Raw genomic sequence first — 26,247 nt, forward strand, 5'->3', positions numbered from 1 at the left:
TCCTGACAAAACCAAAGCATGGAAGTGAGCTGCCTGCCTGATTAATAACTTTTTTCTAAGAGATTTTAGGATTACTCAAAAGAGTTTATAAAAATCTTCAATATTCTGTAGATAACTGAGTAACATGAGAGGACATAATCACCTATACTTCTGAAAACATTCTTCTGCCTTAGAGTGGCACTTTTAGATAAAACATAAACCCTAAACCAGACCTCAAACATGCAATTTATTTGTAATTTATTTTATTATCTGGTGTGGTGTCACGCTGAATGACAGGCTTTGTACATTCACACATGGGGTCAGAATTAATGCAGTGATAACTAACAACCTCGTTTCAGAGAAGCCAATATTACTCCTTCTAAAAAAACCTGCTGTGCAAACATTCCAGTAATTTCCTACTGAAATGAAATCTCGTTTTTCAGTCACTAGATAACACAGAGATTGTAGAACTGATGTCTTCACAACCCCCCTCTGTGTTTACAAATGTAGAAGACTGTTCAGGCAATAAACATCATTTATGTTGTGGTTGTCATGTATGATATATGTCATATATGTTGTAGCAAATCTTTTAATACTGTTTTGCATAATATTCTGATGTTTCCATCGACAATCTTGGGGCACAGAATTAAAAAATGGCACCCAGAGAACAGTTAACAGCAGTTCAATGCCAAGACTGGGGGATGTCTTTTGAGTGGCTTTGCACAGGAATCAGTTATTATCCAATATTCTCAGAAATGACTCCAAGGAGGGAACAGAATCCTCTTCTTATAGTCACAGACAACATGTTCTACAAGTCCACCACACCACAGGACCGTCACTTGAAAGGTTCCTGCAACCTTGGAGAAAAAACCTGGAGAATTCATTTAGTAAGGACAAACCTAAGTTTCTCTGCTATTGTAGGAAAAATGAACTATGCACATGGGGAATGATGAGTTAGAGAAGAATTCTGCAGGAAAGGACCTGAAGGTCACAGTGGTCTTCCAGAGGGTCACTGGTCAAGGAGCTCATGCTGCAGATAATAAAGGCAATCCCCGCCCTGGCACAAAAATGTATCTCCCCAAGGAAGGTATTTTTCTTTGAGAAAAGACTCATAATTGGTGGTGTTCTGCCTGTAAAGGGCAAACGAGGAAAACAAGATAACAGTCCTTAAAGAGAAGGGTAAAGGTCTGTTCATGATCATGACGACTAAAATGAAAAAGCACAACGTTTACAAGGTTGCTGGAGGGAAAATTCAGGTTGGACATCAAGAAAAGCCTCTCAACAGGAAGGTCAGTCCCTCCTCCCAAATCCCTGCTCCAACCAGGCAGCAAACTGGATGCACACAGAGACAGGCTCTTCCATGGTCACCCTGGGGCAGGAGCAGGTGAGTCAGGGAGTGCTGGTCTGGCTGCTCCTCCGATGGCTCTTTAAAGAGAGGGAGGAAGGAGAGATCCCCTCGCCGCAGAAAACGCGGGAACGCCATTCCCAGTGGAACTGGGAAGGTGCAGGGGCTCGCCAGGCACAGGTACGAGCTGGCAGTGGGAACTGGGAACAGATTGGGTTCTTTTCCACTGCACTTGTGCAGAAAACACAGAGGAACCTGCAGGTAACCCAGTTGGCTCACTGTGGCCTTTTTCCTTCCCACTCCAGAAAGAAACAATCCTTTTTCCTTCCCACTCCAGAAAGAAACAACATGGCAACCTATTAGGTAGAACTAAGAGTAATTTTCCACCCGCCTCATCAGCTTTTTAATATTAAAGTCTCATTTTCTACACGTAATACATGCCATTTGTAAAGTCCTTCTAGCACTGCATATTACAGGGATCACACCAACTAATATAAATTGGGGGAATGTGATGATTTTCAAGCCAGAGTAAATCAATTTGCTTAAAAGCTTTGAAGAACATAATTTTTTTTTCAATCAAGTCCCTGGTTCTGGAACAGAATTAGGACTATAAATCCCAGATTAGGAGACCATAAACAATGGATATATGTGACTTGATGATGGTTTAGCACCAAGAAGTACTAAATGTTTTTCCACGCAGAGATCCAGAGGAGTGCCCATGATATCATACCTGTGCTAGAATCACACCTCAAACTGCAGCAATCAGGGGTGAGGAAATTCTTCCACATAAGATCATAGCATCTTTTTTTTTTTTCTCTCCAGGTTTTAATTATAGTCTAAAACTACTGTATACATTTCCTTGAAGTCCAGCTTATTCTGGGAATTACAACAACATGGGAAGATCTGCACGCAAAGCTACCAATATGCTGGAAAAAAGATCCCACTGAATTTTTCCCCCTGGCAAGGTCAAGCCTGATTGTTCATGCTGGCAGGGAGAAGTCTGCTTTCTCAGACTGCTTTCAGTGAAGCTCTGGTTTCAGAGCTTCTAATTGCAGCGTCCCTAACCTCAACACTCCTGGCCCTCGGCCAGAGAACTCCTATTTTAGGATTCCCAACATGCCTGCCCTCCTGGGCAGAGTTGTGCCTGTTAGCCCTGCTGGAGCTCTTCCTTCTCACCTGGCCACTGGACCCCAGGAGTCCCGTGCATCCTCCCAGTCTGCCTGGCTTCTGGGATGTGTCTGTCTGTCTGTCTGTCTGTCTGCCTGCCTCCTACTCAGCAAGTGTCTGCCTCTACCAGACAGCCCTGCAGCTGAATGGGAATGCCCACACAAAAGCAGATCATTCCCGAAGTTTCCTTTTCTCTGGTCAGTCTAAAATCCCTTTTTCCCAGTTCCTCATCACTTAGTTTCCAAGAGCTATATTGCCAACACTTGACTTCTCTGTTCTGCTTCCAGAGATACTTCAAAGCTCGGGATCCCAGATCTCTCCAAACTGAACGAAACATGTTTTCCCTTGGCTTTTGTTTCACTTTCCCTAAGTGTTTTCCACCAAATCCATGACATGCTGGTTAGTGATTCTGCATGGAACTACAGCAAGGGAGCCTGACCTCTCCCCTCAGCATGTGGAGTGGTACAGAGAGGGTTTATTGGGCCAGGGCTGGGGAATTATTACTTCAATAAATTTCCCTTCCCTTTACAGCCCTGTACTGCAAAAACAGTGCAGAATTAAAGTAAAAATATTGACTGTGACCTGGAAAAGGAGAAGCGAATTGTAATGGGTAATCATGTTGCATTTGTGTGCTTACATTCTTTGCATCTTCTGAAAAACTGAAATTAATTGTGTAATGATATGTAACATTCACTTCCAAACAATGGGTTCATCAGAGTATTTGTAGTGAGGACAGAGTACTCCGATTTCATTATCCTCCCAAATGTGAACTGCAAGATATTTACTGCTATAATATAAAGTCAGAATGAGAAATTATCACTAAACAGAGTATATTTCATACCCCCTTCTTTCCACTACATTCACTGATTTAGTGGCTAATTGGAGAAAATGAGTAGCTCTCAATGATTCTTCAAGCTATTAATGCAAATTGGCAAGTCTATCTATGACTCAGAGTTTGTATCATTAAATTTTGCCCAAGCCCTAATGAAGAACACAGGCTGAAGGAGCAGAGGGATTATTAGAACATTGAGAAAATCATGCAGTTCTGTAGCTTGGTGGAGCTTTATTCCATGGCAGGTTTTCAAGGAACTTGGGTTCCTCATTGTATGCTGAATTATCAGACTTCAGTATCCATATACCTACAGTATATCTACATATGTTACGTCCATATATATATATTCATACTGATAAGGAAAAAAGAGAAAACAGAGAAACAGCATCTCTGCATTTTGCCTCTTTGAAGAGGATTCATAAGAGTTAGCAACATCCCCTCTGATTAAATTTGTTAATATAAACCCGGATGCACCAACCTATTTTATTTGAAAGGCCTCCAGGAACTGCTTAAAACTGTATCAGAAGATCACTGAGGTTCCCAGGACAGACAAGAAAAACTGGCACCTCATCCAATAGTTTACATACAAGTGCTCATTTCTACTTACTCAAAAAGAAGGGACAGTGATAAAAAGAATGAGACGAGGGCGAGACAAGCTTAGATTACTCCTCAAAAACAGCTCACACACATATTATAAAACCTGTGTGATTCATGGTTATGTGGTAAAACACTACTTTATGCAGTAAGATCATGATCATTTGGGGGGCCTTCAAGTTCAATAACTGTTTCAGGATTTTTTTTCTGCTCTTCCAGAACATTAAGTTCCTGATCTAAATCGTTATTCAGTGACACACAAGATGACCCCCGGAGGCACCTTCCAAAAAGCCTCTAACAACCCAAGCAAAAAATTAATTGTTATCAGTGAAATATGAGTGTGACAAATAAATGTCTGCAAGCTAAATTCAGAGCAACCATCTTGACAGCATCACCAATATCACAGTTCTGGGAATTCTGATGTGCATGATGCTCAGAGCATTATTTTCAGCCAGGCCATAAATAAACTCTACGTAAGAGGATTGTATCTGAGCAGGAGAGATTCTCTGCATAAAAGGGTGAATTAAGGATAGATCGAGGTACCAACTTTAATTTTTAAAGGTCTCTTTTTTGTTGTTGTTAGCTTACATCAAAAGCCAGAAGTTTTACACAGCAGCAACTTTTCCAATTATTCACATTCCTATTTCCTTTCTGCTAGAATATATTTTCCACAAAAGACAGATAATCCATACTCTTTTTCACTTAAAAAAAAATCTCATAAATAACTGGACTATTACATCTGTACTTACATTCAATCAAATATGCAACTGTCAAACTTGCGAAGACAAGCTAAAGGGAAATTCAGATAATTTAAATTTAAGGTGCCTAAGGAGTCTCATTTTGCTACTCAGTCAAGGCTACTCCAGAGAAAAAGATTAGGAATATCCGAATCAAGAGCTCACTTTGCTGAACTGACAGCTGAAGCAGCACAAAATTGAGGATGCAAAGGTGGAGAGAAGGAAACTATCCTTTATTACATCTATGACTAAAGAGTATTTGTGAGCACAGAATTGCTCAGAATAAAGTGGCACAGGAGAGCTACTGGACTCTGAATCTACTGTAAAATCCCCCAACAAGTGGCAGCTAATCATTTAGGTGACAATTCTTGCATCCATCACACATGGCAGATGCTGAGGCCCACAGGGTCCCGTAGATTAAAGACAAAAAAAGCATTTAGGAAAAAGGCCAGAATTGCTGAATTTAGGGAGGCTGGTGATTCTACTTTACTGGTGCAAACAGTGAAACGAAAAAAAAAAAAGAAAAGGGTATTTTCTAATTTGAGATGGCAGATCATAAAACTAATTCATAATAAATAATTCATTTTTTCTTTTAAATGTAGTGACATAGAAGCCTACACTGAAAATAGTACCACCCCTTCAGCTGTCCCACTAATTCCCTAGTAATATATAAATAGTGTTTGCCACTCTACACTTACACCACAGCAGTAATTATAAAGCCTATGGATATATTATGTTGTCTGGGGTGTGACAAACCTGGTAAGTTCACTCAGGAGAGATCACCCAGGACTCCCAACTGCAGCACAATGTATATGACCCCGCTACAAGATCTCCTCTCTTGGGAAATGGAATTCTAAGTCACTTCCCAGCTCAGATGCTGAATTTAAAGAGCACAAATATTGCATTTCAGCAGCTCCAAATACCACCATTTTCTCCACAAGAACAGCAAGGCAACATCCGAGCCAGGCAAAAATCAAGGTGTTCCAGGCCTTGGAAATGGCATTTTTATAAAGAGGGAACCTGTAGCAGAAACTGAGCTGATGGAAAATAATGGGAAGAGAACAGGTTCACAAGGAAACACCACCTTGATACCAGGCATAGGTGAGGGCCCAAAGGCTGAGTCAGGGCAGCCTCCTAAAGTTTATACATTTTAAGAATAAACATCATTGGCAGAAAAAAAAAAAAAACAACACTTTGTTTAAATTAAAATCTTTCAAATCATCCCCTTACAGCACTTTTAAAGTAAAATCACAAAAAAAAATAAGACAGATACTACAAATATTTGCAGCTGGTTTTCAGTCTTTGTTGGTTGACATATTTGGGTTTTTTTTTTTCATTGGTCTTAATGTATTACTTTTGTTTACATCTCTCAAAATCCATATAATCCTCCAGAAGGCATTTCTTGCCTTTTTTTTCCCTCCAGTGAACAGATAATGGGCCTGATCCTTTATTACATTAGCAGTGATGAACTGCAGCTGAATGACAGTTAAAAATCTGCCTCTCTAAATACACTGAGAGAAAAGCAGCAAGACCAGTTGGTGGAATTAAAGCCTTTTGTCATAATGGAACAGCAAATACTCCACAAAACACGCTCCATTCCGAAGGTAAGATTATCCTCACAAACCACAGGGAGAGCAATCCCTGGTAAAGCAAATCCTGGGGCATCCTGAGAGAGACAAGCTGATCACTCCTCTGAGAGTCACCTCAATCCTCCCCTGGGTTTGTGGCGACACGGAATGTGGACATTCCACGAGCTCTTGCAGCTCCTTTTGGGGAATGCACGCGCGGGGCTGGGGATGTGCTGCTCCAAGGGTTGCTTCAACCTCATGGACTGCCCGGATAAGAAGGCTCCAGCAGTCACAACAGCATCTCCCAGGTGTTGACATGGGAAGTGGTGACGGTAACGGGGGCAAATTTCAACAGAAATACCCCTTGGCTAATGTGTTCCCAATGCGCTTAGAGCAGGATGTCGAGGAAAGGAAACCGGAGGGCTTTTAAATAACCAAATCAGCTTGGGGGAGGACTGATTTATCTAATCCTTGCTCTCTGTATCTGGGTCACTTTAAATAATCTGATGATTAAAAGGGAGCTCCTCCTTTCGTGAGGGCCCCTAAAGGAAGCAGGGGTCAAAGCACAACCCGCACAGCTAATGGGGAACACGTTCCAGTGTTGTCTCAGCTGCAGGGATTTTAAAATCAAAGGGAATCACTTCTTACTTAGGTGACTCCAGGACATCACACCTCCCTTAGAGTTACCAAACAGGAGCAGATTGTATTGCCTCATGTTGCTTTTTCCTTTCAGCTCTTTGTACCTCAATCCCTTGGCATTTGTCACATCACCTCATCCTAAGAGGTGCAACTCTCTCCACATGAGGCTTTTCTTGACCTTGTTTGGAATGGAGGAAGGTCACAATGGATCCATTCCTTAAGGAATGCATGGTCAGAACAGCTCAGCATCATTGCTGCAGGGACAGTCTACAAGTTGCCTCAGTTATTAAGATTATTGCATTTGGGGTATCAACACATTTGGCAGGTTGATACTCCTGTTATGGGACATCTCTGATGCCTGCACAGCAATCAGATGGTACAATCAGACTTTAAGAGAAAGCAACAGAGACAAATGGGAATTTCTTAAGGGGAAGGGTTGGACTGACTAAATCTGGTGACGTTTCTTCCACTTGGGAAAAAAGATCAAGAACTCACATAAGAATTCTGAACATGTCACAAGAGCAGACACTCAATGGGAAGAAGAGCACAAAAATAATTGCTTTTCCAATGCCTAAGCAGTAACTAAGAATGGGTTTGGGGTAAAGAAGGGATCCAGCTGTGAAAGGAGGATAGCACTGGGCTCAGTGAAAGTGTGTGAGAGGTATGTGGGTGGATGTGAGAGAAGTCAGCGGCCAATCCCACTTCCGTGGGTCTGCCTGATGAAACATTTCAATGCTCCCTGAAGACTTCATCTGAATTCTCCACTGAAATTCAGAAGTACCTTTTGGATCACCCACCTAAGTGAACACAGAGTGCAAAAGATGACATTGGTCCATGGACTTTGTTCTGCTCTGCAGGGAAATGTAAAGCTCAAAGGAACAGCCTGGAACACCCCAGTGGATCTATCACCAACTTTGCATTCTGGTTTGCACCATCCAGTGCCCAGAGAAGATTTCATATTATCAATTAGTGCAGCCTGGTCAGACCTACACAGGACCAAAATCACAGTCAAATCAAGAAGAGAAACTGCAGAAATTGCTTTTTCACTTCATGATGCCCATTTAGATCTGCCCACTGAACTATGAGCAGACTCAGCCAAGTGAAGGGTTTGTAGACACTCATTACATAAATATAGCTACTCCAGCAATACTTGTAGCAAAAAGCAATTCTAACTGAGCCAAATAATTGCACACTTCTCCAGTTCTAGGAGGAGATAAGCCAAAAAAGACCAGTGACTTCTACATCTCTGGGTGTGCCCTCATTTCAGCCTTTGCCTGAAACAGGCTGGAGTAAAATGTGAGCTCTCAAATGACAGAGATGCAGGTGAAAGTGGAGTCACTCAATTAGCAATCACTGTGCAATTAGGCTTTGTATCAAAATAGAAATTACTTCTCTAAAAATAGCAGTGATGACATGTTAGCCTGAAAGGAACAGGCTTCATAAAAGAGGAAGATGAGCAAAATAACAACTCCGAAGGCCAACATGAAGCTGAAGGGCAAAGCAAAGTAATCTAATAGAAACCCCAAATCCATAAAATCAGAGCCCTGAATGCTTAACAGCCTCAGATAGCACAGATGGGGTTTGTAATCCCAGTGGTTTTAATAGCATTTTCTGAGGTAATTCTGTTATTTAGTTGATGCAAGGAACTGGAAAACGAGTGTGGTTTTTCAGATGTCACTGCTCATAAGTTCTGATAAAAGCCAGTGTTTTTATGCCATTTAATGGAGAAAATGAAAGTAAACCAAATAAACTGGAGTTGTGACTACCCTTTTATCTACCAGTTCATCATCGGAGAAGAAACTTTGTCACTACGGCAAATTGTCATCACTGGAAACGAGAACGACCTTGACAGATACTGAGTTTTTTAAAGAGGAAGTGATGGAGCAACCTGAGTAACTCCCCTGGCTTTAAATCACTACCAGCAAACGGCATTTCACAGGGGCCTACAAAAAATAAAGTGTGAAATAACAGAGATACCAAGGAGAGGGTGTCATACACCCCCAATAGCAACAACTGCTCCTGAAAGGTTTAAGGGTGACAAGGCAGCACCTGTTTTTAAAAATGGAATTGAGGGGAAAACAGGAGAAAGACAAGCTGAGAATTTCAGTCATGATTTGCCACTTCTGTATTCAATCTTACCTTTAATTTGTATTTTTGCTCATTTCTCACTTTATCAATGAAGCTCTTTCCTGAAACAATATTTTTCTTTCCATCTTTTCATCCATTACGCATTTGCTGACTAAAACATTTAGTATTTGAGCATATTCTGCTCAATTATTCTTTTTCCCTTTTTCTATATAACTTCACATTTCCATTTTTTGACCAGCTGTAGTTACGTATGTTTGAATCTTTTTTATTCTTATATCATAAAGCACATGTCTAGTCTTTATTAACTTAATAATTCATGGAGCATAAAAAAATTCCTTTATAATTCAAGTACACCTTTCACTGGAATTCCTCCTTAGCCTTCTGAACACCTCCCTGTTGCCTGAGGAGATGTAATCCAGCTATTATCTTCTGGAAAAGCACAGCAGGCCAGAAAGACCCAACCCAGAGGCCCCAAAGCTGGATGACACCACGTTGAGGACTCACCCTCCCAGTCAAGTCAACAGGATTTGTTTAATTAAGACAGTGTGTCACAAATCCAGGACATATGTATCCCAGCAGTTGGAATTCATCCTGTCTGGAGGCAACCTGGGAGCAGTAATGGGGGGAAAAATTTCCTCCATCACATTAATTCAATTAAATCAAGTAGCAAATGCCTGTTAGCACCTCTGTGTGCATTACAAACCATCCACTGCTAACAACAAATGTCTTTCAAACCAGAATACTATATAAAATAATACCTGTGAAAACATCTTTCAATTCCAATTGGACTTTCTTTTTTTGATTTAGAAAACCTCATTTCTTTTTCCAGAGTAAGAAAAAGGCTTCATGAAGACTTTTTGAGGGATAACACTTCGTGAAAGGAACATTTTTCAGAATTATTTCTCTTCAAATACTCAAAACCCTAACATTAAAGACGTTACTTTATCTTACAATACACATGAAAATGCTGAAGAAAGTATGAAGAAACTCATCCAGTTTGCTCATTATGACAGGAGTTTGCTAAGTTTTTGAGCAATGGAATTGCACCATTTCTTACCTTTAATGGGAGGAGAGCATGGGGAATAATTGACCACCAGCTGTCCCCAGAGAGCTCTTTGGGAGTTCTTTTGAGCCAAAAACCATAATAAAGACAATATTTTTTAAATCTTCAGATCAGGCAGCTTAAAGATCTTTTCAGTTTCTCTCTCTTGATTTTTAATGTGATGACAGCACAGAGAAACCTATTTACTTTGTCAAGCTATTTGTTCATCTCCTGCTCTCCACAGTTTCTACAGTTTGTTTCCCTGCCAGGACAAGGTGACTTTCCCCAGTTCAAATGCACATCACAAACCTCTCTGATTGAAATTCTTCCTGATCACGTAAGGAAGGAGTTCAGAAGCCTGGAGTAAAGTTATCTGCAAATTTTTAGCCAAAAAATAACCATATAAAGCAATTGCATAGATCGAGTTATGGAGAAATTCTCTTGTTTGTTACTGCTCATCAAATTCCACTCAAATATAATATTTATATGCTTGGAAAAATTTCTGAAACAAGTTATTAAAGCACACCAGGAAATGCTAAAACATTTCAGTCACCAACAACACGAGTTCCTGTCCACACAACAAGCACATAATGACTTCAATTTGTTATTTACTTTTACTCTGCTTACCAGTGAACGCCTCAATTCCCTTGATTTGTCAGGTTTGGATATTTGGAATCAGTGCCTAAAACCTCAGACCTACCTTATAAATCCTCACCAAGTAACTTTTAGAAGAGAGAAGGAAAAAAACAGCACCATACCTGAGATTGTGCATTAATATTGGCACCTTCCTTCACCAGAACTTTGACAACTTCAGCTTGTCCTGCTAGGGATGCAATGTGCAGGGCTGTATTCCCTTTCTGTTGGAGGAAGGGGGGAAAAATGAAAGAATATTATTACCCTTCTTCAGGAATCATTTCAAGCAGCAGCTGAAAGCAAAGGCTGAAAGCAAAACAACTCATCCCACGGGTGTTTTTTCCACTGTGCCCACGAGAGAAAAGGTTCTGGATATGGTAAAGTCACTGACTAATTTTCACAGATTTGAAAAAAATCACTCTCTGTCTAATGTGGACCTGTCACTGGAAATAAGGAACAATCTGGGACCGCTAAAAACTTTTAATGCTTCCCCTGTATTATTGTACAAATAATATTTTCCTCTTCATTTACTACCGAAGGGCTTCAGCAAAAAAGGTTCCCAGGCCAAAACAGAAAATCTAGTTTAAATATCAGCAATGCATTTATATTTTTTTGCCTGTATTTCTCCCATGTGTTTCACTTTTTTTTTCTGGGAATAAACTTGCAGACAAGTGTGACTTACCTTAGTTGCAGAATCCACGGCCGACCCTCTTTCCAGCAATTCCTGTACCAGTCCCACGTGGCCTTCTTTGGCTGCCAGGTGCAGAGCATTGAGTCCATTCTGCAAGCACAAGGGCCAGATCCATTACAAATATCAGATACCCATTCCTACCTTGCCCTGGGATAAGAGGAAGATTAGGAGCTGGAGTACTGTTACATCTCTTAGCTGGCTGTCTACATAAGTCAGATATTTTGGACGTGGCTCTCTGTGACAAACTTCTCCGGTGATGCTTTTCTCATAGCAACAAAGACATCAAAACCAAGTGCATTTTGTGAGGATCCAGAAGACATTCCTTCCTTTCTGACAGTTTCCCACTTCCCCCCTACCTTGGGCATCTCCATGGAGCTCAATATTTCAAAACTTGAGCACGTTTCTGCCTTCCTGCTCTTTACTGTAACCTTATCCAGTTCCCCTGAGGAATTATCAACACTGAGAAATCACAGGACTTAGCCAAATTTACACAGGATATGTCTATTCAATCAGGATTATTCCATGCTGATGTAGCTGAACGCTGGACTGTCCTCTGGGCTAACTGGTATCAAATAGAAACCCAAAAGCACAAACAGACCAAAATGGTGGTTGATTACTTGTGGCTTGCAAATCGATCCTTCTTCTGGCACCCCTGCTGCTTTCTAGGCAAGTCTGCATGAAACTTTGAGGTTCTGAAACCTCAAAAAGGAAAACAAAATTAAGTAAGAGCAAGGATTGTCCAAAAAGCAACCCAAGAAGGTCAGCATCTAAATCCTCTCCATATTAAACAACAGGACAAATCTCAGACAAATTCCAGCCATAGAAACCTTTTCTTCTTCCTAATATCCCCATTCCACCCAAGGGGGAAAAAATAAAATGACAGTCTATTGTAGCTCAATTGCCAACCTGTTTCTCACAATCCTACAACAATTTTCATGCTACATCAGGCAGGTGACAGATCCTGCCATTCCCTGCAACACTCTCCTGGTTTCCACACTGGAAGCATCAGGAGTGATGCTCAGGTATTTGAGTCACCAGCAGCAAGCACAGCACTGCATAATTTTTGTCACTTTGCTCATCTCTGAGCGCTTCACAGTCATTTCAGTTGTGAACTAAACAAGCAGCTTTCTGGCTTTCATTTTGTCCATGCACAGAGGCAGTTCAGGCTTGTAATTCCCAGTGGGATTTTAAAGCACTTAGCACTTCACAGGAGGCATTTAATGGGAGTGGGTCCAATGGCTTGGGACACAGCAATCCAAAGGCAGCTCTGCACTAACTCCATTTAATTCCACATCCACATGAGCAGCACTGGCAGATTTTGTGGTCAAATTCAGAAGTGGAACTGTGAGAAAAGCAGAGGAACTGAAGGAAGGCTACACTCACAGGCTGCCAAAAGCAGAGGAACACCCTCCTGCAGCCTGGCAGTTAAGAAATGTTAATGAGAAACGCGGTTTCAAATCCCATTATGTGGGAAAAGCAGCAGCAACCAGATCCTCCTTAATCCAGAGGAACACTCTTAACTAGAGAGCTGCAGAGCCCAGGGGCGGCAGCAGTGCCGTGCCCTGGATCAAGGATAAATCCTTGGCCAAAAATACGTGGTGAGGTTGACCATAATCACCAAGATGAGGAACACTGCACATGTCAGGGAATATTCTGCAGGCTGAAGAGGTTTCAGAAACCTCTAATCTTCCCGGGGGTTTTAATCTCAGTTGAGTATTAACTAACCATAATTACTACCTACAGTGGCTGAGAGCTTTGAAACAGTGTTTTGTGGGGAAACACCGTGTTCTTTCTCTTTGTTTGAGAACTGAGACACGTTCTCATATCTAATCTCACCGATTCTGTCATCAACACTTTCCATGGGAATACCAAGAGCAGCTTGGGCTCCTTACAGCTGTCCACGGCTGATGTACTGCTGTGACATGTTATTAACCTTTCTGACTCTTTGGGAGCAGACTGGAGTCCACAAACAGCACAGCAACTGCAATATTCATGGCCCATACCCTCCTCTGAATGCAAAAGGATGAGGAGAAGCCTCCAGTTTAGTTTACCACATGCCAAAGGATGGAGAGAACAAGGTTTGTCCCAGTGCTTAATCAGTAGGAACCTCTTAAAATACCTGTATTCCTCCCTTTGAGACACATATCTGCTGATGCCATATTAAGCACCTGAAAGGTGATATTGCTGCATAGATTATATGAGTTTCTCTGCAACTTTTTAATTCAATGAATACTTGAGGTCCAGTAAAAAGGTCACAGGAAGAAACTCTAGCTTAAATATAGTTCCCACTACACACATTCAAACCCCGTAATTCCCTAAATAAAGCAAGCTGGGGTAAGCAGCAGCAAGCTCTGCACTTTAAATGCTGAGGGCCAGCACAACTGAAGCCTTAAAGCAACCTTTGTTCTGTTCCTCCCTAATCAGAACCAACGCTGCAATTATTTCCCGGCCCACGTGGCTGATCCCTGCCACTTCTGATGATGGAATCTCAGATTTAATCAATGCAACTCCTCCGTTCCTGTCAACTGGATTCTTCCAGTTCAGAACAACAAAGGTTTCTGACACGTCCCTTTTTTTTTTTCCCCTCTCCCGTGCCCACCAAAAAGTTGGGGAGGGTGAAATTAGTTGTCTGCTAAGCAAAACTGTGCAGCATGAGGACAAAGCACACATATACCCTCACTGCCTTTCTCCTGGAGGCTCCTTGGTAATTTTAACTCCCATGAAAGAGCACCATACTAAGCCTTACAAGCTTGGTTCTTCAAGTGTCTCCCTGCAGAGCCTTACAACTTCTAAATCACCAGCCTCACCACCTTCGTTGAATAGAACAGTTCCTACTTCCCTGAAGTTCCCTTCCATTTGAAGGTATTTATTAAGTGCTTAATAAATATCTTAGGAAGCAAGAATGTATGTTGACAAAATTAACCCTCATCTTTCCTCATGTGAAGAGTCTGACCCCTTTTAACTCCCAGAGTTAGGATGCAACACTTTGCAGGAAGATTTGCCAAGAGCTGAGTTTCTACCTACCTTTTGTGCCTTTGCCACCAAAGATTAAAATGACATTTAAGCAATTTACAGATAAAAACACCATGAAAGCCAACAAAAATAAAACAATAAACCCCCCTATTTCTGTAATGTTTCCAAGTATGAAATGCAATGTGTTTTCACCAAGTTCCTTCCACTGATGCTGTGGTCCCAGACTCATACATAGGTAGAGTCTTTTCCAACCTTAACTATTCCATGATTCTATGATAAAGGCCAATGCCAAAGCATAACTTAAAAACACAACGAAAATTAACTCCCCAGCAGAGGCAGAAACTAAAAATAAACATCATAGTCTTTGTTAAAGTCAAACTCTTTCCTCTGTCTCTTTAATGGATGTCAGTCTAAGGTTGCTGCCGAATAAATCTCTTGGGGAGGTAAAAAGTGTGTGTGGTCAAACTCTCTTCAAGAAACATTTGGAAAGGGCTTTCTCAAGTCCCAAGGTTCATTGAAGTTTTTCCTAAAAATACCACAAAGAAACGAAATGAATTGCTGAGAAAAGAAAAATCATTTCAGATGATGAAAATTCTCCTTTTGTGGGGCTTTCTAGTCTACGAACTCGAGCAAATGAATTAACCCCCTGAGTGACATCAAAGGCCATCCTGCAGACCTCATTTATGACACAGAGCTGCTGCAGGCTGCAGCTGGCACTGCTGGGAGCAGGAGTCCCTCTCCCTTTGGAGCAAGGGAGGGAATTAACAGCAAGAGAGGCAACAAAACAAGAGCCAAAGCCGAGCAGACCTAAATCGGGGCCCTGGAGCTGGAGGACCCCCAAACTACCTAATATTTGAATCCTGTTCTGTTCAAGGCATCAGACTTCACATCTGTTTCTAGGAATGCAGAAGACTTGAGAACAAATGCCAAAATGCAGCAAATTTTTCCTTCCAAGGAAGCGACTCTGTCGCCATGAGAACTGACAGGTCTCCAAGCACAAGATGGAGAAACGTCACCTTATGTTGCCTTTGGATCATCAATTCTGTTTCAAAAGGGAGCAGGCAGCTGGTGAACCCTTGGACTGGTCACGTGTTGGGGTCTAACTCCTGCTGCCCAAATGCAGAGTGTCCAATTAAAGGTCATTCTGAACATCACGCAGAAGCAAGCTCTTTTCTCTTGCTACTTTACTAGAAACACCAATCACATCCTAAAAAACCACATTTGTCACAATAGCTCTAAAGGAATCAGAGATTTCCAATGACCATCAGCTATCCATCCTATAAAATACCAGGAATTAGATATAGATATTTTTTTTAAAGGGACTATTCTTAAAACAGGGTAATTATGTTCCCTGACATTTCTAACTCTCTCCAGAAACAAAGAAACATAATTGATTTATGATTTTCAGACAAAAAAAATGATGGTGCAATTCCATAATAATTGAACTTATGAAAGCAGCAGTTAATAAAGCATAATTAAATAATAATTAATTATTAACTATATATTAGTAATGACTCCCTGTATTCAGTATATCCAGAAACATTAAGCTCCATCAGATTTTGGAAACAGTTACATTGGGAAAAATACTTTGATTATCCATAAAGACAGACCTCTCTGAAAAAACTTAGGATCTGAGAAACAAACACTGAACTTGAGAAAGCACCTCCTGGTGCTCCCTCTGTTCAGGAAAGCTTATTCTTAACATTATGTACGGTTTTCCCAGATGGGATCTCGTCTAAAAATAGCATTATACTGGGGAATAAAACAACCTGCATGTAACAAGGCTTCATTTGTGAAAGAGCATGAGATGGCTCAGTCTTAAAAATAAAAGACACCCCTGCATTCTGCACAGACTATGCTGTGTTGACTTCTCCCCACAGACAGCTGGAACACAACCATGTGGACATCCCAGTCAAACCCTGAGGAGGAGGAGGAGAAGGAATAACTGGAAGGCTGCAGAAGGAGCTGCCATGGCTTCCTCACTATTCCCTAACCTCTAGCAGAGGAGGCTTAACTGGAACATCAAGTCACATTACTTACTTAAATCACGTTCATATGTTATTTTTCCTGTTTTGCACACTACTCAACCACTTTTTTTTTTTCCCCCCATAATAACATCCATGAGTGCTTCATCTATTTCCAACCACTAAGAAATTCCACAGCCCCTCTCCTGATGTTTGCACTCACCTGGCTCTGATCCCACCCACGCAGTGCAAGAGGAGCTTTGCACCAGGTGCAGGTGGGAAGCACTTTCCTCAGGAGACAAATCTGCAGCAACCCTGCTCATATTCCTCTCACAACCACCAAGAGAATATGAACTGGCTGGAAAAAAAAACCTTATAATGCTCCCAAGTAATTATCACATTAACTGTGCTCTGTCCTGGGGGTGAATCTCTTTGTTAATACTGGTGCTTATAATAAAAATGGAAAATCTGCTGGATCTATTTGAATAGTAATCAAACTTGAGTCTGATTTACTCTGTCCTGATTGGGGAACTTGAAGTTTGCCAGGTCATGTCCCATATAACTCAGCAAGTTCTTCCTTGACAGCAAGGCTTTTAATGGGAACTTTCTCCTAGACAGTAAGAGAAGGCTCTTTTCTGTATATTTTCAATAAGCAGCAGATGAAAAGCCTCTTATTTTCCTCATCATTAAATTCCTTGGCACTGACAACAGAGCTGCTCTCAGCCCTGTGCCCCAACTTCCATTTGGCACATCCTTACTTTAATCACCTGCAGCTTTCCTTCAAACAGGGAAGGTGATGCCTCCAAATATTTTAGATTATTTTGTTTCTTATTCTTCAATTTACTCTTTTTTTCCAAAATAAAGGGGCCACAATTCCAGGGTTTTACTTCCAAAAGGCAAAGCCACCGTCCAGTTAGTGGTCATTTTGATTCCATCTGGCTAAGAGTTAGGGGAAAGCTGGACACCATAAAACCTGAGCTGTCAAATTCCCCCATCAAAAAACTGCACTGATTTCACCAGAACCTCAAAACACTTTTCAGGACTGATGCAGACACTTATTTGCATATTTATTTTCCATCACAGTCCTATTAAATTTGATGGTTCCAGTCACTTAAATAAATGTTGCAAATGTAGGTCCCCAAGCTATGAAGCCAAAGTAATTGGATTTATATGACAGACCCACAAAAGAGCCAAGTTAAAACATTCTATCTCATTACAGTCACATCAACAGTGACACTTTAACAATGTGTTTTTACAGCAGTAACAACTTTCCTGAAAGGAAAGGTAGTTATGTTAAGCAAAAATGTGAGTGCAGATGTTGAACTGGATTTGACCCAGTGACACTCAAAATGTCCTCTTCTACAGGGCTTAAACACAAAACACTGAGTATGTAAAAAAATTACATTAAACAAGAGACCACTGAAGATCAAGACTGAAAACATGCCTCAAGGTGAATCAAAACACTGGTATGAAGGAATCCAGCCTGGAAAAACTAGGGGAGGTGTCTCACAACTCACCTTTGCAAACTTCTGTCCTTCAAATATCTTACCTGATTGCAGGTGTTGATGTCTATTCCACTTTTCAGATATTCCACTACTTTGTCCAGATTGCCAGCCCGGGCAGCTCGGAGGAAGCTTGCATTGCTGTCAGACTGTAAAAAAGAAAAAAAAAATCTCTAATTAGCTCCTGCTTAAAAGAAAGCACAACTTCATCACTGGTGAAAGGTTCTCACATTTTATGCTGCAGGAAAATAAAACAGTGAAAAGCCCTGACTTCGCATTATATCTGCATTAATTAACATACTCAAATTAGGCAATAACGGCCAGAAAGAACTGCAGACCCATTGGAGTGAGCAAAATAGTGCAGTAATTGCTGGAGTTCAAAGTTTAGCAAGAACCAAAAAAAAAAGAAACACCCCACCATAAATCATAGCAACTGATATTGTCAACAAGAAAAAAAATAAGTGCATTGACTTGCCAGCCGTAGTTTTCTCAGGCATTATACATATATATATGTGTATGTATATATATATATACACACATATGTATGTATATATACATCCTGTACATATAATTTTATATCTCATTTACAGATCTCTATATCTGTTATTTATATATTTATATATATTAATTTTTTTAATATTTTATTTTTGGATATATATGCTCAGAGTGGGCAGCACTGCACACCAGGCTGAGCCCAGGATCACGTTGTAAACCTGCCCAGCCCCAAAGTGCCTGTCATCACCCAGTGAAAAACAAGGTTAAAAAACCTGCAAAAACACGTTTTCATTTTTTCAGCCACGTTGTGGGATGAACTGTTAAACAAGGGAGTGTGAAATGCATCAGCTCTCTTGCTTTTGTCTATGATTATGACATGAAGTAACACTGTTTGAACCTCCACACAGGTAAATTGGCTCCTAAGGCACCTGGAGAGCAGGAGAAAAACCGAAGTTGTGCAAGAGAAATAAGGATTAAACAGCATAGGCATTTGGGAACACGCTCAGAGACAGCAGCAATGCTCATACTTCAATAAACAGTGTGGGAGGGAGTTGCAAACAGCAGCTCAGTAACTTTGGGAGCCTGTCTGGTGGGGGTGTGATTGGAGAGGAAGAGGTCGGCACGCACACCGTCGGACCGGGACTCTGTGTTCCTCTGGAACGCCTCCGGCCCACCCTGTTCCTCAACTAATTCCACCTCCCCGTCGCAAACACAGGGTAGAACCAACTCTTTCACTTGGTGAGAATATCCTGAAAGCTCCTGCTTTCCCACTTCTTTCAGTCGCCCAACCCATTCCAGAGGGTTTATTTCGGTCACTCATCACGCCGCACTCACTCACTTCCCAAACCCTGGGCCCAACCTATTTTAATCTGCGACAGATGGATGCCAGCACAACGATTCTCCTTACAACTCAGCTGCGTGCCAAGACCAAAATATTCCCTTTTAAATTCCTCTCAGCAAACTTCAGCACATTTTCTGCAGCTTCTGCTGTTAAGAAATCAGACCTTCCCTCTAAACACGCAGCAGGGGGAAGGGGAAGGTAGCACAGGAATTCACGGTGACAGAACCCTTGGATAGCTCCAGGCCTCAGTCAGGAGCATCTGGATAAGGTTTGACTCCAGCACAGATTCTGACAGGTACAAAAAGTTCCCTCTGAGGACTGAAAGATGGCTTTTAGCACTGCACCCTGTCCTGGGATGTGCATGTGCCCATAAAGACACTAAAATATATTTTTATTTTTAAATGACCTTTGTAAAAGAACTAACCAATATCAAATATTTGAGCACACAAGGGGTAAATCTGCACATTCTGGTTGAGAAAAGCATCTTTGCCCTCAGTAGGACACTGAAAAGTGCTGACATCTCCATTACTGCTGGAAGCTCAGACCACAGTTAAGCCCACATGATTATATTCCATTTGTTTCCGGCTAAGAAGACACAAGCAGTCCTTTCTCATTCATAATTTTGTTTACCTCAAAATTAAATTACTGCACTGCCCATCACTTCAAGACACTTTCCATACACCTGAATATCGATCACAGCGCAGAGTAAGAAGTTCTTGCCTACACGAAGAGCAATCCAACAATTCACCCATACATTATATACATTGCCATACAAATACCAGACACTATTTCCATTAAATACTCAAAAATTCAGCACCGTGTTTTAAAGCTTAAGAGTCCTGGAAGTTGGGAGTACTCAGATCTGTTTTCTTTCCTGGTTTGCCAACTCTAATTCTTCAGCAGGTTGTCACTGGTTTGTCCTTTACCCTGTTCTTTTAAGCCTTTAAAAAGCATTTTGGTCGGTACTTCTGCCTCAGCCATTTACTCACTCCAGCACATTACAAATTCAAATCCATTTTGACAAAATCCCCTCAGCAGGCAACAGCAGCAGTTTCCTGCAGTCTTACCACACCAGGAAATACTCATTTTGCATCTTTGGGCTTTTCCAATGGATTCAGTAATCTCATGAAATGTTTTGTTTCCTTACATGCAGATTTTTAGTTGAGTTCAACGACGTTGTTTCAGTGACAGAGAAACTGAAGACAAACTGTCACCAAACTGTCATTTGAAGATAATTTCTTTACAAGAGACAAGATAAAACACAGAGTCAAGGTCCTTTGCACCACATGATACCTATCACATCCCCTCTTCCTAAGCACACGCCCCTGAGGGACTTTTTTTTAGGAGTTTTACACATGGAAGCTGACGGTGCTCAAAAGCAAATACTCCACCAGAGAGAAAAGGGAAGGTTTACACAAACAAACAAGCAAACAAAGCTACAATGTAAACCAAAATCAATATAGCTTTAAGTACACTAAAAGCATGAATACAAATGTGTCTTTACAAGTACCTTGTTGTCAGAAAGTACTACAAATGATCAAGTGATTATATGATTTTTTTAATGACCCAAAGGCTGCAGATTCAACTTCTTTCTTGCTAATTGCAACGCCGGAATTTAGCCTGAATTCCAAACCTTTATCTCAGGGAATCTCAGTAATTAAATCATATGTGAAAATTAATATTTTAACCAAACAGTCAGAACCCCTTCCCTTCTGGTTCCTCTGCCCTCGCTCCGGTTGCCCTCCCTGTCTCCTGAGGTAGCACATCACTGATCGCACAGGGTTCGGGCCTGTTCCTCAAAGGCATCTTGGGGAGAAGTGCAAAAATAACCCCTGGAATCATGTGCTGTACCAAGCCCAAAGGATTTTCTCCACATACTCAAATCTGCTGCTGAAAACCAGCTTCGTGCACAAGAAGGAAAGATTGGGAGTAGGAGGCTTCAGTTTTCAAAGGACAGCTTTCAACACAACATTCATCCAAACCATCCAAATACTTGTTTGAAATCGTGTCTGTAGAAAAACGATCCCTGCAGGTTGGATTTGGGTTTTTCCCCCCCTCCAAATAAGTTGAATGACCCCAGTCTGTCCTTACTTACCAATATCTCTGTGGGAGAACAGAGTCCAGCAACGAGGGCTACTGAACAATTCTCACCCATTAAATGCAGTTTATTTACTGATAGACAGCAAAAACAGAATTCAAAACTCAAGTCTAATAACCACATAGTAGGTTTACACCTTAATTTAACATATTTGGGTTGTATGTCTATTAAAATGTGTACCTGAGTAGTAACAACCCTTTCAGACTTCCCTTTCAAGTACAGACTCTGGGATATACTGCTTGGATTTCATGGAGGAAGAAAAGTATTTAGCTACAACTTTTGAAGATGTTGTCCCTGATCATGAGGTGAGCAAAACCTGCTTTACATAAATCAAGAAACTGAAATTCTTAGCAGCTATAAAAACTTTGATGCTGAGGTGAATCCTGTATTATCACTGCAGGTAACATCAGCACTAAGCCGCAGTGTTAATGCCATTTACAAACTCCAGAGTTTGGAGGCAGTGTTTGTCCAACAGTTGTTCCTATAATTAGCAAAATGCTGACGGCTTGTGAACTCTTCTTCTTCATTAAGAAGCTCTTAATTGACTGGTGGCTCATGGTGTTAATATACCAGAGAATGCCTGGAGTTGTGAATTCAGCAGAAGGGAAGTTGCATCATCTAAACTCGAGTTTTCATGGCCTTTTTATGCTATTCAGTACTTAAGGGGGGGAAATGACAGGGCTGTAAACACATCCATTAATTTCCTTTATTCCATATTTTCACAAGTGTCAATTTGTGCTCCCTACCCTTGAGACAACCACTAAATTTTGTCCCAGTTGGCTTGGTTATTCTCTGATTTCAGGAACCATCTGTTCCAACCAGCCATTGTTTCATTGGGTGCAACTCTAAAAGCAGTGCAGATGAGGTGTTACCATTACCCAGCTCACTTGTCACACAGGTATTTTCGGCCAGCATGGAAGATTCTTCCATTCAGCCCTACAAGATGGGAATTCCAAAATAACGCTTTTCCTCGTGGAATAGTTTCTTAAAACTTGCCAGCGAGTTTATCAGCAGCTCACATTTTATCTTCTGTACACTGAATTATTTTATTATTGAGCTGAAAGTGCTACTGATCTCCAAAAAGACAGTGGTGACTGTGAGCAGGCAATGTTTTTTTTTTTTATTTTTTTGGTTTTAATTAAACTCCCATAGCAGAGTCTGAGCCTGCAGCTCTGACAGACACACCAGAAAACGAGTTACATCTTGCACTTGCAATGGCACAGGCTCAGTAATCTAATGCTGATAAATGACTTAAATGAGATAATAACAGCTATAAGGGAAACATATTTTCCCAGCCTTTAATGAAATAACATTCATCTCCTGGAATAAAAGAAATACAGCAGTGCTTTGCTTTCCTTTCAAAGCCACTTCCTTTGCCCATAAAAATGTATGTTTTGCTCCTATTCATTTACTGGAGGTGATGAAGGAAGACAAGATTAAATCACAGATCTTAAAAGAAATCTCAGTATCTAAATTCCTTTATGAACAACAGGCCCAATTTTCTTATTTCAATTTCAAAGCAAGCATTTTTTTATCACTCAGCTTTTCCCACTCAAGCACTGCAGACCTGATTCATCCTTCTGTGTACCTTTGGTTGTACAGAATTTGTTCATAAACTGCTGAACTGAAAAGCCCACAACTCTCAAAGAGCAGCTTTCACTAAATTAACATCTTGTTCTCGTAATCTCAATCATCTTCTTATCCAGGAAAAATTCACAACTGGCCTGATAATTAACTAATATTTGTTAAGAAATGAGAAGAGGAACCACAGGACCTGCGGGGTGTGAAGAGGAAGGTAAGCTTTCAGGGAGAAGAGATCACTAGTAAATTAAATATCCTCTGCCAAAATGGATCTAATAGCATCCAGCAATTAATTATTTTTAATCTCAGGGGTCTGTCTCTCTAGGTTGATGATGATGGCTATAAATCAGAAAAGTAAAAACCTTCTTTCAAGTGTATATTATACACCTGAATAATTTACAGTGCTTGGAGGATTTAATCACAGAACATCAGGAAGGAGATGGAGAAGTTGGCACCACTTTCACTGGCATTGAGCTGGAGTTGTGGCTGCAGTTGCCCTCACCATATTGTTACAGACAGTGTGGGCATGGGCATAAAGACTTAATACAAATAAAGATTATAGATAAACTTACACAAAAAACATTGAGGGTGATACAGCCATAAGAAGGGAAAAAGCTTTTGTGCTCTACACTGCATATGACCCAGGATTGAAATAATCAGTGATTTTAAATCTGCATGCATTTCAACACAGAAAATGACTGCCTGACCTGGAAACCTGGGATAGCACTGACTGGATTCCAAAGTGACCCTTTCAGCGTGTCCCGTGCTCCCCAGAATGAATATTGGATCTGCTAAGGGATGTGTAGGAGCCCAAGACACGCAGTGCCAAAGCAGGTAGGAAGAGTAATATTGTTTGCATTTATTATACATATCAATAAAAGCTTTCTGATGTCAGACAAAGAGGCTGCAACCCAAAGGAGACACGGCGTGTAACCAGATTCAAGATGTAGAGCATCCACGAGAAATTAATTTGGAAAGAGCCACTGCAAAAGGGAAGCTCAGAAAATAAAACTAGGCTGAGTGATTTATGATTTATGTACATTATAGATAACAAGTGCATTATAATTCCACCATATTTTCACCAACCTGAATTGAAAGTCCTCTGGTAGTCATCTTAATATTTGCATGTAGCAGTTTTTGTGGTGGTTTCGTATCTTACTACAAAGAATGTTCTCAGAAAGCTGCATTTGAAATGTGGAGTTTCTTATGGCTGCTATAGTAGCACAACAAACACAGGGTTTTGAGCAACCTAAGGAGAAGAAAACTGCCCAAGGTAACAGCTTTACCTGAACACCAGTTCCTGCTCCAAACAGACACACCTGAACAATTATTAATGCTGATGGACACCTCTAATTCTGACTAATGGAAAAGCCAGGCTTCACCCATTCCATCTGGGTGAAATTCTCAATTATTTCTAAAGGGTGACTTTCATTTTATACTGGTGGTCATATTTCAACACCTTTGCCTCTTTTGCCAGCTCCTCCTTGAAATTCCAGAGCTTGCAGGACACCAGCCATCCAGCCACTCTTTCCTTTCCCCTGGAAGGCACAAAAGCCTGAGCAGTTTGGCTTTGGTTTTAACCAGGAGAAGAATAAGGGGCTATTTTGGCAAAATACTTCAACTGTGCCTAATTTTTACCCAATCAAACTAAACAGATTTAAGGGAGGATTTAAACATGTGCTCAACTGTGCCCCTGACTTTGGGCCAATATTAGCAAATACAGCAGCAGCAAAAGAGGAAGAGAAAACTACTGTAAAATCAACCCTTCCCTTAGCCAAGAAGTAAATGCCTTCTGTAAACCTTCTATGATCCTCAGCTGCCTCAGACATCCGTAGGAGTCCTCCCACTCCATTCATTAACTTGCCATCCTGGCCTGGCTCCTGTCTTGGGCTCTGTCAATGAAGGATTTGTGAGAACTGAGGCAAAACTGCATAGTTTTCTAGGAAAAAAAAAAAAAAAATAGAATAAAAGCTTTTTGCCCAGCTGCATGTCCCTTCCAAGGGCAGTGTTTGAAATGATGGAAGTGATTTTAATCTATACTGATCTTAAAATATAAAGCGACATCAGTAATGGGGATCTAATCCAGGACAGTACACCAGTACCAGCTGAACTTCAGGCCTGTGTAATCCCTGATGTCCCCCTGGGCTATTCATGTTCTCAAAAACAAACATTTTGGTACAAATCCCAGCTTGGAAACAACCTGTGTGAGTCTGAATTACCATCGGTGCAAGCCAAAAAATCAGAATCTCAAAAGGGCCTGGAAAACATAACCTGGGTAATTTCAAAAAGAAGACAAAAACAACAACAAAAAACCCCACCCAGAAACAAAACAAATGAAAACCCAAGCAAACAACAACAACAACAACAAACAAACAAAAAACTCCCCACCAACTTAAAAACAACAAACAAAACCCCAAAGGATTTGGCTTTCAAGAATGAAAGTTTTTAACCAGAAAAATCTTCATGTCTTTTACTAAGACTTTTTAACTACTCTAAAAAAGTTGAAAGGGGTAATCCTGTTTAATGGGAGTATTTCCTGGGCTGGAATTTGAGTCAAAGTATCATTTGGTCATTTCCTGAAACAGCAAGGATTTGGGATATGTTCAAAAGAGCCACAGGATCAGTCTCAGTTCTCCTACTTGACACTTATTGAAGTCTCTTAAATACTGATATGGAACCAAGATTTTTCCACTGCAGGAACTGAATAATATTCCAGGAAGGGAAAATATTCAGGATCCTCTGGATAGCATATACTGAGATGTTGAGGTGTTAGTAACAACTGTAGAACTTGGCAGGCATCTCAAGGGTTTCCATGGCAAGTTTCCATCACTGATGATGTTCCTAAATAGAGGTAATAATGCTAGAACACCTCTAGAAAGAATGAGGATGCCATTCCAAGCGTATCTAGCAGGATAATAACTGGGCTTAACAAAAATCCAGCCTGTAAGTGAAGTTTATGACAGACTGCTGACAGATAATTCTATCACTCTCCATTTTTCATTCCCTACGGTCAAAGTGGCATTTTCCAATAAAAGAAATGTGCAAACACCATCCCCTGCTAAAGAATCAAACTGCTTTGGTCCCCTGAACACCATTAACCGATCGCCCATCACTTCCAACTTACTGGTGCCATAAAACAGAAAAAAAAAATCATTTCATGTTGCTTTGGGATGGACTGAAATAGAGGCAAATAAACGGGTGCTACTAAAACACAGCAGTTTCTAATTCAATGCCAGCAAGACTCATCAACCTACTTTTAACAGAAAGGTAAAATGGACACTGAGGGAGTAAACAAAGAATTCTGTAAATGAAGAACTCTGCAATCCTGGGCCTAAACCTCAAACAAGTCAGCTCAGGAAGCAGAGAGAGGAACCAGTTTCATGTAACTCCATCTGTATAAAAGCAACAACGACGAAAAATTCCACATTGCCAAACCTGATTGACCAGGGCGGGAAAACTCCTCTGAGTGCTGCAGCAG

General features: G+C 40.8%; 1 protein-coding gene across 6 annotated transcripts in view; it reads right to left on the minus strand.

Annotated features, from left to right (window-relative positions):
• Positions 1 to 26,247, minus strand: part of ANK2 (ankyrin 2) — a 142,135-nt gene that overhangs the window by 94,861 nt on the left and 21,027 nt on the right. For all 6 annotated transcript variants that reach the window (XM_029965930.1, XM_029965932.1, XM_029965933.1 and 3 more), the window contains exons 2-4: positions 17,802 to 17,903; positions 11,307 to 11,405; positions 10,750 to 10,848 (exon numbers count right to left, since the gene is read on the minus strand). In XM_029965930.1, coding sequence (XP_029821790.1) covers positions 10,750 to 10,848; positions 11,307 to 11,405; positions 17,802 to 17,903 — 300 coding nt within the window. The remainder of the gene's footprint in view (positions 1 to 10,749; positions 10,849 to 11,306; positions 11,406 to 17,801; positions 17,904 to 26,247) is intronic.

Source organism: Manacus vitellinus, unplaced genomic scaffold, assembly GCF_001715985.3.
Source record: "Manacus vitellinus isolate BGI_N305 unplaced genomic scaffold, ASM171598v3 scaffold_125_pilon, whole genome shotgun sequence".
NCBI classification, from domain to species: Eukaryota; Metazoa; Chordata; class Aves; order Passeriformes; family Pipridae; genus Manacus; species Manacus vitellinus.